At 33.6% G+C, this 14862-nt stretch overlaps 1 protein-coding gene across 3 annotated transcripts in view; it reads right to left on the minus strand.

Moving 5' to 3' along the window:
* Positions 1 to 218: 218 nt before the first annotated feature.
* Positions 219 to 14862, minus strand: part of LOC132705388 (acanthoscurrin-1-like) — a 126065-nt gene continuing 111421 nt past the window's right edge. For 2 of the 3 annotated variants that reach the window (XR_009619408.1, XM_060675945.1), the window contains exon 2: positions 219 to 498. Coding sequence is in view for 2 of the 3 variants with exons in the window: in XM_060675945.1 (XP_060531928.1) it covers positions 256 to 498 (243 nt within the window). In the remaining variant the exon portion in view is untranslated. Of the gene's footprint in view, positions 499 to 1015; positions 1053 to 14862 lie in introns of those variants that run through there. The other variant, XM_060675946.1, reaches the window with a different exon arrangement.

A 14862-nucleotide genomic window follows, 5' to 3' on the forward strand; every position in this document is an offset into this window, starting at 1 on the left:
AAAAAAACATTCATTTAATTTTATTAATTGTTGGGGACAATACTCCGTAGCCAGAGTTTTCATGTCTTGCAATTCGTAGAGGATACTGAGTCCTTATAGCTGAGACTCTAAAAAATGGTCCTCTATTTTTATTTTTATTCTATTCAAATGTTTTTACGCTTTTTCGAGTGAAGGAATAGGTTTTTAAAGGAATGATGTAATACGATATTTAAGCCTCATTTATTTTGCGATTGAATATCGTGATTTCTATCAATGTTACTTCCCATGGGAACACCCGTGTCTTCCACCGTAACCACCGCCATATCCACCTCCACCGCCGTAATGTCCACGTCCTCCACCTATTCCTCCATAACCTCCGTAACCACCACCACCGATGGAACCACCGCCGATATAGCCTCCTCCGCCATATCCGCCCCCTCCATATCCTCCTCCAACGCTGGGTTTACCGGAGATTTCACCCATCAATGTTACTAGTACGACTAGGAGTAGGACAAATATCTGAAAGAGAATGCACGTCTTAGTGGATAGTCTGCATTATGAACTAATAGTCTAAAAACTATTAATTTATTGGAAATCTTTTTTTTGAATTTTCAAATCATGAGTTTAATAACTGAACTGAAGTTTTGTTGACTTTTTTATTCAATAGTATTTCAACCCAAATGTTATATTTTTCTCAATTTTCTAATTAGTAGAAGGTTCTCTATATTCCTATAATATCTATTAGTATAATTTAACTCTTATTTTACCTAAGTAATTGTAATCTATGTATTTTACAACTTTTATAATTATCGAAAACAAAAGCATATTATTATAAGGCATTATCATTATTTTGATTGAAATTAACTTTAATAATTTTTCATTATAAGTCTCTGTGATGTCATTTCAACTACAAATTTCGATAAATTACGAACTCTGTGAATAAAGTTTTACCATACAATTTGCAGATACATCAGTAACGACGGCAAAACCTATTCACTACCAAAAGAATGTTACGTTTTATACACTTGTAACTTACATGTGTGACGTTTACCATCGTTCACGATATATACAAGAATGTAGGCATTGAAAACTCAAAACAAGTTATTTATATAGTAATTGCATCAATAATAAATTTGTCACGCTGGGACAATTTGGAACGGTACATTGTTAACGAACGAGATTCCAAGAAAAACAAAAGATCTGTGCTTTTGTTTTTCGTATAATTTTAACAATAGTCCATCAATGCGACTGGGAAATTCCTCCTAATTGAACGTTTCCCCTCGTGGTACGGGGTGATCCGTCAACTTAAGAGCAAGTTTTAGTTCTAATTTATGTCATCTTAGACAATTAAACTCAACGTTAGAAAAGATGCAAATAATTCCTTATATATTTTATTTATTTATAGTATCATTTGTGTGAATGATCAATATCTAATATAAACGACAAGGACAGTGTAAACAAAATACCCTGTATATAAGGTTACTATCTACTCTCAACATTGCAAAGCTCATCCCGGACATATTTGATGAAAACAATCGTCGCAAAAGCATGCTTTCAGGTAATCGGCAAGCGGGTTAATTGTTGGCTGTAAATTATGCCACTCTTTCGAAATGTCAATAAATTTCATCCGCATCCGATTTAAGCAATAAATAAACGGAGTTTTATAATCTTATCTGTCGGCATCTACAACCCACAAATCAACGAGATCTAGTAAATAGACGATCTTTTATGTTGTTTCTATATATAACTAACCCACTTTAACAGTATTATTGATTGGCAGTGTAAACGTAATATACATCACCGCAAACTGTAAGGAGATAACCCCGTGACCCCTCTCTCTAGGTAATTGTCGTTACGTCATCCTTGTAGGCATTTTGTCTGCGAATCGTTAAATTAAATTAATGAAACAGCACTTTTCTTCTGAACGAATTTTATCGACGTTAGTGTTTGACGGGCATTCAGTTTGTTATTTCGACAAATTATTTCCTATTTTTATTACTATTATTATTATTTATATACTTTTTGTCAACGGTGCGTAAACACTAATTACATGTTTACAATTTTATTCTTTGTAAGTAGTACAACTTATTGTTCGTGACATTACCAAAGATAAATCAACAAATCAACAAATCATTTAGAAACATGCAAAATAAACCAACTTTCGGGAAACATAAAATTTGTTTGGCAACGCTGCATGCCGTATATAAATATAAGTCGACAGGCCAAAGATCTGTATGGTCAGCAGTCGGCTGGCGTGCAAAATTTGATCACATTCATGAAACAGGTACAAAACATAAACTTGACTTAAAAAAAATAATTGTAACATAAAAACAGTTACCAAATTTTTATCTATGCATATAACTAAATTAATTTTCTTTTTTTTGGTTGCTTTTATTACCAAATAAGTATTAATTGAACATCTTGCTAAGAATGTATGTACAAATCTGGCCATTCTTTTCAATGGGTTGCTGTTAACAGCTCTCTTTCTTTAGGGTGCGGACTCTTTTTTAGGTTTCAATTCATAATCAATCATGAAGTCAAATAAATATTTTTTCATTTCGTTTTTGATTTTTGTAAACAAAAATTGACCAAAATTTCTCGGACCATACCGAACATGTGTTGACTGATTATTGATCAAATATGTGGAAAATTGTGAAATATTTCAAGCAGACTCCGGTGCAAACTAGTAACTTTTCTTTTAAGTTTAATATTTATGGTTAATTAATTTAAGTAAAATTCTCGACATGAGTAGTTACATTTTAAAGGGAAGGAGGGATTAGAGTTTCGCTACATTGCAACAAATCTTTATTTGTAAGTTTTTACTATTACAAGCAATTTAATCATTCCGTCATGCACCGAGAATCGTTTATTCTTTTTTTTTATCGAAACACGTACACTTTTCCAAACAGTGCTTTTATAATGAACACGCAGGAACTGCCACGGCGAACACCGGAGCATTTTTAACCAAATTTAGAGGCAGTAGCAATTAAACCTTGTATGTATGTTCTTCACATATATCGCGAACGGTGAAATACCTGCGTCAGTTTTTCTCACAAATCTTTTATGTGCTTTCCTAATATTAACGGCGTTTTCTACGAATTGCGGAACGCAATGCCATTTTTTTGTGAAAGGACGAAAGATTCCAATAGTGTCCGTTTCATCGACGCTCCCACTGATGTTCAATTTCCGAAAAATCTGGCAGAAATTCAATGACGAAACATAAATGGGTCGACATGTTTAAAATCCATTAATAATAGCAAACAACGGGAATGGGCAATTTTCTCTGTTTGAGATTTAGAAAAATATTTCAATTTTGAATAATGATGCAGGGAAATAGAGAAAAATTAAAACTACTGAACTTGCTCTAAAAAGGAGAAAAGTTCATGTTAAGGACTTTGTTGCAACTGATATACACACCCCGTATAATCGAAGTTTTAGTTTACGTACTACACATTTCCAAAAATGTCCTACACGCGGAATTAGGTGGTTTCAAATATTTTTCCTACTCGCTTCTGTAAAATTGCAAATTATACAGCGATCTAGCGTGCAGAAAGCGTCACTTTACCACGTGACTTTCTTATCCCACGGATCCAAGCCACTTCGGACATTTTCGCGATATTACGGATGTTTTCGTAGATTTTACCTCACGGCTTGAATTTTGACGTTTGTCAATTCTGACTGTCATATCAGTAAATGTGTTCGTGTTAGTTTTCAAAAATGTACCTAAAAATTAACGGTCGCAGAAGAAGCATAGTATCCAATACCTTAAGAAATTTATTAAACATTAGCTTCGCTCCTTTCCGGTGTTGCCAAGTAAACTCGTCTAGCATAATATACTATTATAGTATATTATGCACGAGCGGAGTGCAGCGGAGCGAGTGTTTAATAAACGAGTGACTTAAAAAGTTTTCCAAACGTTTTGCATACTACACTTTTTCTACGACCGTTAGTTTTTGGGTACATTTTCGCAAAACAACACGAATACATTCTTTGACATGACCGTCAGAATTGACAAACGTCAAAATTCAAACTGTGCGGTAAAATCTCCCAAGACCTTTGATTGCTCCCAAACTCGTGCGGTAAAATCCCGGGAATGTCCGAAGTGGCTCGGATCCATGGGAAACGAAACTGACGTGGTAAAGTGACTCTTCCCGCACGCTAGATCGGTTGTGTAATTAATAATTTTACAGATGGGGGTAGAAAAACAAATTTTTACCTTACAAATCCAAATTTAAATCGATTGTCAAGCAGTACTTAGGGTGCATCTGCAAGGCGTACTGCTAAGATAGCTCATAAGCGGTAAGTGTTAGGAAAGAAAACTTCAAACCAATCTTGATTTAAACATTCAAACCTTACAACCTAGATTGCTGAGCTATCTAGTCCGTACTTCTTACCGACGTATCTTGTATTTCGTACTGCTCAAAAATAGTATTTTCCATTTTTGTATGGTAAAAATACTAAGCAAAACGGCAAAATAGTTTGAACAAGTTTGTTAAATGAGATTTTAGTAACGAGTTCTTTTTTCCACGCGCAGAGCGTAATGGAGCCAGTGTTTCATAATCGACGAAGACGTTTATCACCGTGTTGCGTACTATACTTTCTCAACAGCTATTAGTTTTGGGTACATTTTTGCAAAAACTCACAATAACATCAGAAATGATAAACGTCACTGGTTAAAATTTACTGAACATATGAAAACATCAAAGAAATTAAGATACACTCATTTCCCAAACCCGCGACTAAAGTACAATTGGTTAGTTTGGAGATGAGAGAAGAAAAATTATATTTGTGGCCAATTTTGATTGACAGTCCTTTTATCTTATTGTAGCCTAGGCCACTAATATTTGCGAAGAAACGATTCTGACTATACTTAAGAAAATATAGCATTTTTCTCTTTGATATTTTCGAATATCTAATTTTGAACATATTGCAGCAACCAATTATTTTGAAAAGAATGGCACAAGTGTCCATTTTTGCGTAGTATTATTATATGACGACTGAAACTGATACGCATGCGCCTGGCTATGAAAGGGTTGGTCTGTAATGTCAGTTCCGGATTTATTCCCCTCTCGTCCTTAGCAAATCGTTACCAATTTGACGTGAATAGAAACGAGTGAGGAACAAACAACTTACATTTATAATAAGCGGATAATGCGCATTGAAGCGTATGTTCCGAGCTCGAAAATTTTAAACTGTGGTTAATGATGCGTTACGCCGCAGACACAACCATAAAGGCACGACATACCTTTTCCACACGCTTGCAATATCTCCGCGTCATCTTGGCGTAAAGAAAAACATACTCATCGCGACGTTTTATTTGAATAAAGCCCGCGAATCTATGCGGCATCTTTGGCTAATTGTGACTCATCCTGACCCCAAAGACCTCTCGGTTTGCGCTGTTTAGACGCCGTAAAACACAACGCAGATAACCTTTTCCAGGTTGGCGGGCGAGCGGAAAAGCAAACGCGTTCTTAAATGGGGGTGTGTATGCGTGAGTCATCAAAAAGGAACCCGTTTCTAAACTTTACTTTCAGGGTTTTCCCGGATATTTTTTCGCCCCACCGCCGCTACACCCATTAGTAATAGAAAGAAAAAACGAAAGTCTCATGCATCTTTATGGAATACAATTTTCGGTAAATTCAGTAAATTGTGCAATCAGTTAAACTTTTGTGTAGTTTTTGGGTATATTTTTTAATTTTTAAATCCATGTTGTTCTCTTTGATTTCCTCTTATCGCAAACATAAATCAGGATAAGGCGGTGAAAATACACTTATCGAATTATTTGGGGTTGACTAACGCCATATAACACAAACACAAATATTTCTTATATCTATCAAGAGTAGAGTTCTCCAAACGATACACCTTATTTTCGACATAATCCGGTATTTAAGTTTGGTAAATTTTTATGAAGGCCTAACCGCAGATCGGCCTCGCTTTGGGTTCTCTTTGTAAGCTGTAACCTTCAATAAATAGATTCTCAATGCCACAATAACGTTGCAGAACCGTACTTCGGTACTTCCTGCATACAAATGCTGAAAGCTGACGGATTTGTGTAAAGTTTCATCCTCGATTATTATTAGTCCATGCAGTCAAATATCCATTCTTACTTTTAAATCCTACTCTTAAAATGCTTAGCTAGCTTGCATCTGAAATAAAGCCCTGGCAGAAAAGAACGATTCCTTCCGTGTCTTAAACTCATTCTGAAGTCAAAACCATAAAAGGTAAAAACGGTATACCGTTTGTAGAACTCTAAGTAGGTATATCAATTTCTTTTATTTTATTCTAAGCGATTACAACTATTTGTGTCATCTTCATTTCCGGGGATTAAGTTCTCTTTAAATTTATTTAATTACACTTATACGTATTAAAATAAGTTACTGCAAAATAAATCCGTCATCGAGACCTTAGTTTCTTTTATTGTTAATATAATCAACTAAATTGGTTCGCATTGTTGAAATACGTTATCTCGTCTAGCATTTATAATTCAATTGTAGTTGTGATAAAACTATTAAGTAGCTTACAGCGGTGCCAGTAGCTAATTACCATTACGGAATGACATTTGTTAATAGCACCGTCGCAACCACTACCACAACCGCAATGAAGGGTCAAATAAGGGTGCCGAGAGTCCGTATCATTCTGTGCGTAAATACCGCGAATTCGATCTAAATGCCCCTACAAATGGACGTTTATGTCTGCGCAATCAAAACCGTTAATGTGAATGCAGAAGAATGTCACATGTTTAAGTGCACACTTAAAAAGAAGGAACCGCGAAAATTTCTATCCGTCTTCGACATCGTTCACATAATAATAATAAGTGATTATGGATTTTGTGAAGTTAGTTTTATATAGCGGGAGGAGGGTAATTCTTTTCGTTATCATACACGTGTTTTTTGGAAGCAATACTCCTGAATATATTTATATATATATATATATATATATATATATATATATATATATATATATATATATATATATATATATATATATATATATATATATATATATATATATATATATATATATGTTCGAAGTGTTTTCGGAGCGCGAGCATTGAAGATGCCAAGTGAGATTTTGGCGAAACGTCTGCAGGATTCCAGTCGGAGTTCAACAAGCGAACGGATGATATAATATGCAGTAAAGAAAAGACCAAAAACAACAGTACTAGCCGTGTTATATTGTAAAATTTGCCTCACTTTTCTTTCTTTCATACCATTTCGGTTTAGTTGGAGGTACTTAGTATAGCGACTGTAAAAAATCCTCTTCTTCAAGATTATATACATATTTAACGCAGTTCTTTACAGGGTGTTATTAAGGCGACTGTTCAATAAGAATTACTTCGTGGTGAACGAAAACTTCATTGGCACAATGAAGGTAGGACTGTATAAATCTCTCGAAGCGTATTTATTAGAATCGATTGTATTCGAAAGGCGTAGCGTTTTATCTCTGCTAATATGATTAACTTTATATTATTAAGTAGGGTGGGCGCTTATTGTTTATCCTGAATGCGTAATTGCTTTATTGAAAACGTTCGGTCGTTTAAGCGCAGTCTAATGTGTTTAACTTTCCGACGAATTTGTCATGTATAATTTTTGCATCGTGCTTTGGAGATAAGTTTTATGTTATACTTAAGATACTATATTACACGGGGAATAATAAAAATTGAGTGTTGTTATATTAACCAAAACTAAACAAAACTACATTAAAGTATAAGCAAGTGAAAGCATATATTGAAGTTAGTCTGAATTCTAATGACGGATGTAATTTCGGAAAAAAAGGCTTCCTTAGTTTTTATTGAAATTAAATGTAATTGAATGATGTCCTCATGCTTCTTTCTTCTTATCGTTCCTTCTCCTAAAGGAGGTTGGATTTTATCATGGCCATCCTAATCTTGTTAACAGCTGCTGTGAATATTTGCTTTGATGTCATTCCAAATCATTCAGTTAAGTTTTTGAGACAAGAGGTTCTTCTTCTTCCTTGACTCCTTCTGTCCTTGATATTTCCTTCCATAATGTTATGTAGTATCGCATATTTAGGTCCTCTGATCACGTGGCCAATTTTCTTCTTTTTAGAGAGTAAATTATTTCCTCCTGTTATTGGGTTCTCTGTAGCAGTTACAGATTGGAAACCCTGTCACTCCATGAGATTTTCGACATTCGCCGATAACACTATCTTTCAAAAGCGCTGATCTGGTCCATATCTGCCTCTTTAATGCTTCTGACCCGTAAAGTAATGTTGAAAAAACTTAGCATCGAAGCATTCTTATTCTTAATCCGAAATTTATATCTCTGTTGCGAAATAACTTTTTGATCTTTACAAATGCACTTCTGGCTACATCTATGCGACTTTTGAGTTCATGAGACTGCTCCATTGTTTCGTGGAGCCTTTCTATCATTGAGTTGTCTGTAGTAAGAATTCCGTTAACATTTACTTTGTTTGTAATAATCATGTATTTAGTTTTTTTAAGGTTCATCTTTCGCATGTATCATTTAGCCTCTGCAGCAGGGTTCGCAGATCTTCAAGCTTGTCTGTAACTATAATGGTGTCGTCCGCATAACGTAAGTTGTTTACAATCTGTCCGTTTATGGTAACACCCTCCTGTCGTTCATCCATAGCTTCACTGAAAATTGACTCACTATATACGTTAAAGAATAGTAGACTATATTCTAGCCCTGACGCACGCCTCACACCATCTCCACTTCATCTGTAAGCTTATCTTCACTTCTGACTCTTGCTGTTTGGTTCCTGTAAAGATTCGCTATGACTCTGATGTCCCCACTATCAATGTTCATGTTCTGTAATATTTCTATACGTTTTTGGTGATGCACTTTATCAAAAGCCTTTTCAAAATCAACGTAGACAGCGTAGACATCTTGTTTCATGTTGAGACATAGTTGCATTAACACGTTTATACCGAAAAGAGCCTCTCTAGACCCTTACAACTTAGCGAATATTCTATTATGAATAATTATTAAAAACACCTACACTTCACACTCCCTGCCTATCCAGTCTTCATTGGCAGATTTCATTTTTCTTTGAACGATATTGTCGAGTTCTTTATATTTGATGATGTTATTTTTATTCTTACGCCTTTCGTCCATGAAGCATAATATTTCCTCATCAGTCATCCAAGTTTGTCTTGCCTTTCGTTCTGAAGTCATCATTTCTTTACCTGCTGTTAATAAAGCATTTTGTATGGCATGCTTCTTTGATTGGGCTAATCTCAAAACGTTTGATGTTTGATTTTTCCACTACTTAAGCGGGATCATATATCACTAAAATTAAAGAATTGTATATAAATATGGAGAATATATAGAAGTTGCATCTGTTTCATGGAACGATTTTTATGTATCTCATTTGCCTAGGCATGTACTGTGATTAGCCATTAAATACCAGGACAAATGTATATTAGTGGTGGTGGAAATTTCTCCTTTCCACGTCCCCAGATCGCGAAGAAGATCATTTATTTCTACATAGACAAAGATCTACAGCTCGTCGTCAAAGAAATTTATTAAATTAATGTTACAGCGGTTTAGGTCTAAACTGAGAAAAACAATAGCTTCTTAAACGCACGTAAAGGACGATAGTAGATTGATTCCTCTTTTGGTATGAGCGATAATAATCTACCAACCTACGGGAAACGGAACCAAGAAAAAACAATCAAATAAAGGAGAAAAAATATTAAATTATATTATAATTTGTTGTGCTTAATTAATATTAATATTTTTGTTAGATAAGTTTAATTTCCATTTGTGATGTTAGACTCCTCGATTTTTGTATTGTTTTTTCTTAAATGTATATTTTTTCCTGTTTATCTTGTAAATACACGTATATTGCTACTACGTATACTAATACTACGTATACTACTAATATTTTCTGAGACTGTCATTTTCCGTCTAGAGTTACTGTCCCTTAAGCACTTATAAGTGTCTCGTGGGCTGTACGCTAGAAAATGAATAGAAACGGCACAGTATGCAAATTAATTTACGCACAAAAATCAAAGTAAGAAATGGCGGTGCTTGGATACTGCCAAAAGAACTCGTGACTCAAATACCACACCATGTTTATTCGCTTCAAGAAAATGAAGGTTGACGGTTGATAAGAAGCCAATTTTTACGTTTAAATCAACTTTCAACTTGCATTGGTATTGTAAGCAATTACAAATAGTTCATGGTAGACCTGTCTCTGAAGAAATAACAAAAATGATCATTTAAAAGACCAAAATGCTTCTCTAGTCACTGACAGTGTTAAGAAATCGAGATATACAGTTCGAAAAATTAATAAATTGTACAAAACAACTGGATCTGTGGTTCAAAACCCGAGAATTGGAAGTTGCCCCCGTGATTCCAATATCAACTAAAGAGTCTTAAAACGGGTCGTTAAGAAACATCGGGGGGCTAATTAAGCAACCACAAAAAAGTTTTCAAGAGCAATTTCTCAAAGAGCAGGGTTTTTATAAACTTACAAGGTAAATAATTTTTTTATTATTCCTTCTTAATTCAGTATTTCTAGACGAAAGAGAAGGCGAACGTGTGTCAAAGAATACAAATTATGGTCCAATGATGAGGCCAAGAAGTCAGGTTTAGTGATAGTTGGAGAATGATTTATTGGTTGGTGGGATCTTATGTTATGATGAGTGAGTCACTATGTGGAAGCTATTGTGAATGAAGATATAAGTAGATGAATGTGTTTGCAAATAGCTTAACACCCCAAATTAAACAAATGCGTTTAAATAATATTCAATGTATTTTCCAACCAGATGGTACCGCTTGTCATACGGTTAAATCAGTTAAAGATTGGATATTAGAAAACAAAATTCCAGTTTCAAAAAGGACTTCGACTAGTCCAGATCTATTGTCGATTGAAACCTCGTGGGATATCATGAAGAAAAAGCTCCGATCGAATCCCGCAAGATTTGATTTTCATTAATCGACAGTTTTTGAATATGTAAAATATATTTTTCTCTGTGATAAAAAATCCTTTCATATGAAATAAAAATATGATATGTTATCACGGAAACATTTTAGTTTTTAATACGTTTTTGGCAATATTACACATTTAAACTCGTTTTGATCGAGGGGCTAATTTTACTGAGACAGGGCTGAATAATTATAAACTGAAAATGTTCTCATCAAATAAATAAAGTTAACAGAGTTTTTTAAAATCAGAGATAGTGTTATCGCATTGTCCATACCCGTGCTTTTTATAAATAAGTCTCCGTCAAAACATACCACCGTGCGCAAGAAAACTCGACTCATTGTTTCCAACGAGGCCATCAATTTTGGTAATACATTTGACAGTTATAATACCTCGCAGCCGTCATAAAATGAAAATTTTATGTTCCACGGCGGCATATTAAATCACAAATTGAAACCCTAAAACGGCGTATCTAAAGAAATAACGAGGACGTCGGCCATATAGCTTTTGCTAATGAACTTGTCAAAGTATTTTATAAGTATCGTAGTGAAAAGCGTATAGAATCGAACAAACGATTCCGTATGGTTTTTATTAAAAGGTTGGTAGCGACCGCTTTTGTCATACCCGATTTTGAAAATAACGAGGCACACGATTCTTGTCTTTGTTCGCATTCCATCGGAGTGATTAAGCGTTTTCGAAGCTGACGCGAGCTTTCAGACGTTTCAGCTGTTGATTTTTGACGAATCCCGGCAGAGCAATTGGGGTTTCAATTACCGAAAAGCATTTAATATATGCACCGCCATAATTTACTTAACCTTTCCACCCTAAACATTTTTTTATCGTATACTCTATTGTAGTTATATTTATTTTATATTTTATGTCAATTTATTGAAAATCTCGCCCACGAAGTACCATGAAGAGAATTTTGAGATTGAGGTCTTGATTGTAAAGCTATGTTTAATCTTCGCATTTTCATTTTTTGTTTACTACAGTGTCTTGATATTTTTAAGAATTACAATTTTCATTGATTTCTTAACTTAAAGGATATTCCTTTAAAATCTGTATTTTTTTTCATACTTGTCACTAAAAACTACTTCTAGGAATGGATATGGAAATTAATTGACAGATTTTAAATAGAAAATTAGTTATCATTACACCGCAATATCCGCTAATATCAGACACATTTTCTGCAGCTTGCTCTCACATTTAATTTATTTTAACACAAAACTATTCAAAATTGTGGTAATTAGTTTCGCAGAATTTACCAGGGCAGATATTATTTTTTGGAAACCTGTTATTGTTTTTCTTTGCTTGTGTTTGAACTGGCTTCTTAATACAGGACGCCCCGAACGGCATTCTCTGTATTATGTATGTCAAGAGATTCTTCGCTTTCGAAATATAGCATGTTAAATTTTAAAAGGAAATAATTTTTCTTAATACATTTTTTATATATATGTAACATCTAATATCCATTATTTCAAATTTCTATTAGTGGCGTCCCTTTCTGTAAATTAAATGGAACTTTCATCAACAGTTATATTTTCAGAAAATACAATTGACATACCGCACTGACCCCACTGTATCAACTATTTACAGATCTGAATTTCTCCAGCGTCCATTTTCAATAATTCGAACTTGCTTACGTTTCGCCAATCGTCCTTTTAACTTCAGTGCTAAGCTGAAACTGGTTCGTATTCTACTCTGTACCTGCTTATGGACTGTTCAGCTCTAAAGAGGCCAGGATTGGGGAAACATCAGCAAGTTCTATTTATCAACAAACTAAGCATTGCTCTGCATAAACTTATACAGGGTGTGTAATAGTGTGTCAAAGTAATAGGTTAAAATGTTAAATACAAAAGGTATAGATGCGACTAAAAGAAACAATTTGTGGCAAAACTAAACTTATATATGTAATGTCGTTATAGTCTAAACTGAGTGTTTTCGGATTTATGACCGTTTTTTCGTCAAAAACGTTGTATATTATACTTCCATCAATGACTACCACTAATGCTCTTTCAATTTTATTAAGCATTCCCTATACCTAAACTTAGTTTTTTTTGAGGTATACACATTTTTACGAACAAAATACTGAAAATTTGCAAACCGAAAATATCACAATAGATTGAAAACAAAATAAATATTACCTGGACGTGAAAAGTTTACAGAGAGAAGTATAATCCCTTCAGATACATTCATTCGATTCATGTTAATACAAAATGTAATGCGATGATAATTATTCACTCAGAATAGACAAAACTAGATTTTGTGATTGAGTATAAATGCCATAATATATGTTTGCTTTTTTACATATTTATGAATCACCTTGCATATTTGAAGAAAAAAACAAAAATGTTTCTTTTGGTCTCATCTATATTTAACATTTTTCTCTAAAATGACTTTAGTAGTAGTTTTGGGCTTTAAGAAAGCCAGAGTTTCTATATTAATGAAAAGAAAGCAACCATTTTTTTCCCAAAATTAAAAATTGCCTATTTTATTAGTCTTGGCTTTTTGCGATATTTTCCCATTTTGACAAATTTTCGGAGTTTTGTTCGTAAAAATGTATATATCCCAAAAAAAAAGTGTAGGTATAGGCAGTGCTTAATAAAATTGAAAGAGCATTAATAGGTGCAATTAATGGACGTATGTTCCAGTTTTTTGTTTCAGAAATATTCATATTTTTCGCCCTGTATAAAATTGGCCTTAAATCCGAAAACACTCTGTATAGGAAAATAATTTTGAATTGTTTCTTTTAGTCTTATCTATTAATATTTAATTTTTTTTTCTAAAACAAATAATAAATGACATTTCTTACTTGTATATCAAATTGGGAATTATCTTGAACGCAGCAAATTGACCTTACACATTGTATAATTATTTCTGAAATTAATCAATGGACATTAAATTTTGGTAGCAATGTGTATGTTTTAAACATTATCAAATATCAAATGTGATAGGTGTAACCAATTTTCCAAAATATAGGAAATATCATGAAAAAACGGATAAGCATATGGCCAAATAAAATAGAATCGATTGAAAGAGAAATTGGAAATGGATAATGGAAGCGAAATTAACATCACCTAGAAATCATAAAAATAAACAATCGTTAATTGGTTCCGCATTTCCTAAACAATACATGGGCAATGAAAGTAAAAAAATATGCCTAAAAAAAAGTGGGTTTCCGTTGGACCGCATATAAACGATATGAAAATTTTAAATTAGCATTAGCATTAGTAGAAAACCAATTTAGCACTAACAGTTTTTGGTGTTGATGAGTTTCTTTAAAGTCAGATCTCAGTATTTGTGACAAGGTAATACGTGCTCGTACAATAGGTTGTATGGGTAACCGAAGGCGATTTACGCCATTTCAATTTGGAACGAGGATAGAACATATCGACATAAATTCACTCGGACTCTTTAAAATGTTCAGACGATAGAAATATTTACCAGAAGAAAAATGTTTTGTTTTTTTATAAACACAAGCAACTTCTACTGCAATTTTGCCCTAACATTCAATACAGTACTCTAGGAAAATAGCTAATAACAAAGTCTAAAAATAAAAAAAACTTCTATTACTACAAACCCAAGAGAGATCCAGACCTATCCGGCTTGCGAGCCAAAATTACGCAACAAGTGATTTAAATTGCAAATCAACCTATAGGGTTAATGTTATTATTAATTTAACTTAAAGGATTTGGTTTAGAGATCTAGCCGATTAAAATAATTTAGCGTGGGATTTAAATAAATTTAAATTCATTTCTGGTCCGTGTAACACTTAATACGGGATTAACTTGTAAAGCGTAATCTATATAAAATTTAGAAAGTTCTATTTGTGTACGAACAAGTTTTTATCACTCGGACAGATTTTGGATAGTTTTATTCCTAATTAACTAGATGATATACATATTGTTTTAAATATGTTCGGAACAAATAGCTATTGAAATAATGTGGCTTAATTTCTCTACTATTCAT

The sequence above is a fragment of the Cylas formicarius genome, unplaced genomic scaffold (assembly GCF_029955315.1).
Source record: "Cylas formicarius isolate icCylForm1 unplaced genomic scaffold, icCylForm1.1 PGA_scaffold_7__23_contigs__length_41026272, whole genome shotgun sequence".
Classification (NCBI taxonomy): Eukaryota; Metazoa; Arthropoda; class Insecta; order Coleoptera; family Brentidae; genus Cylas; species Cylas formicarius.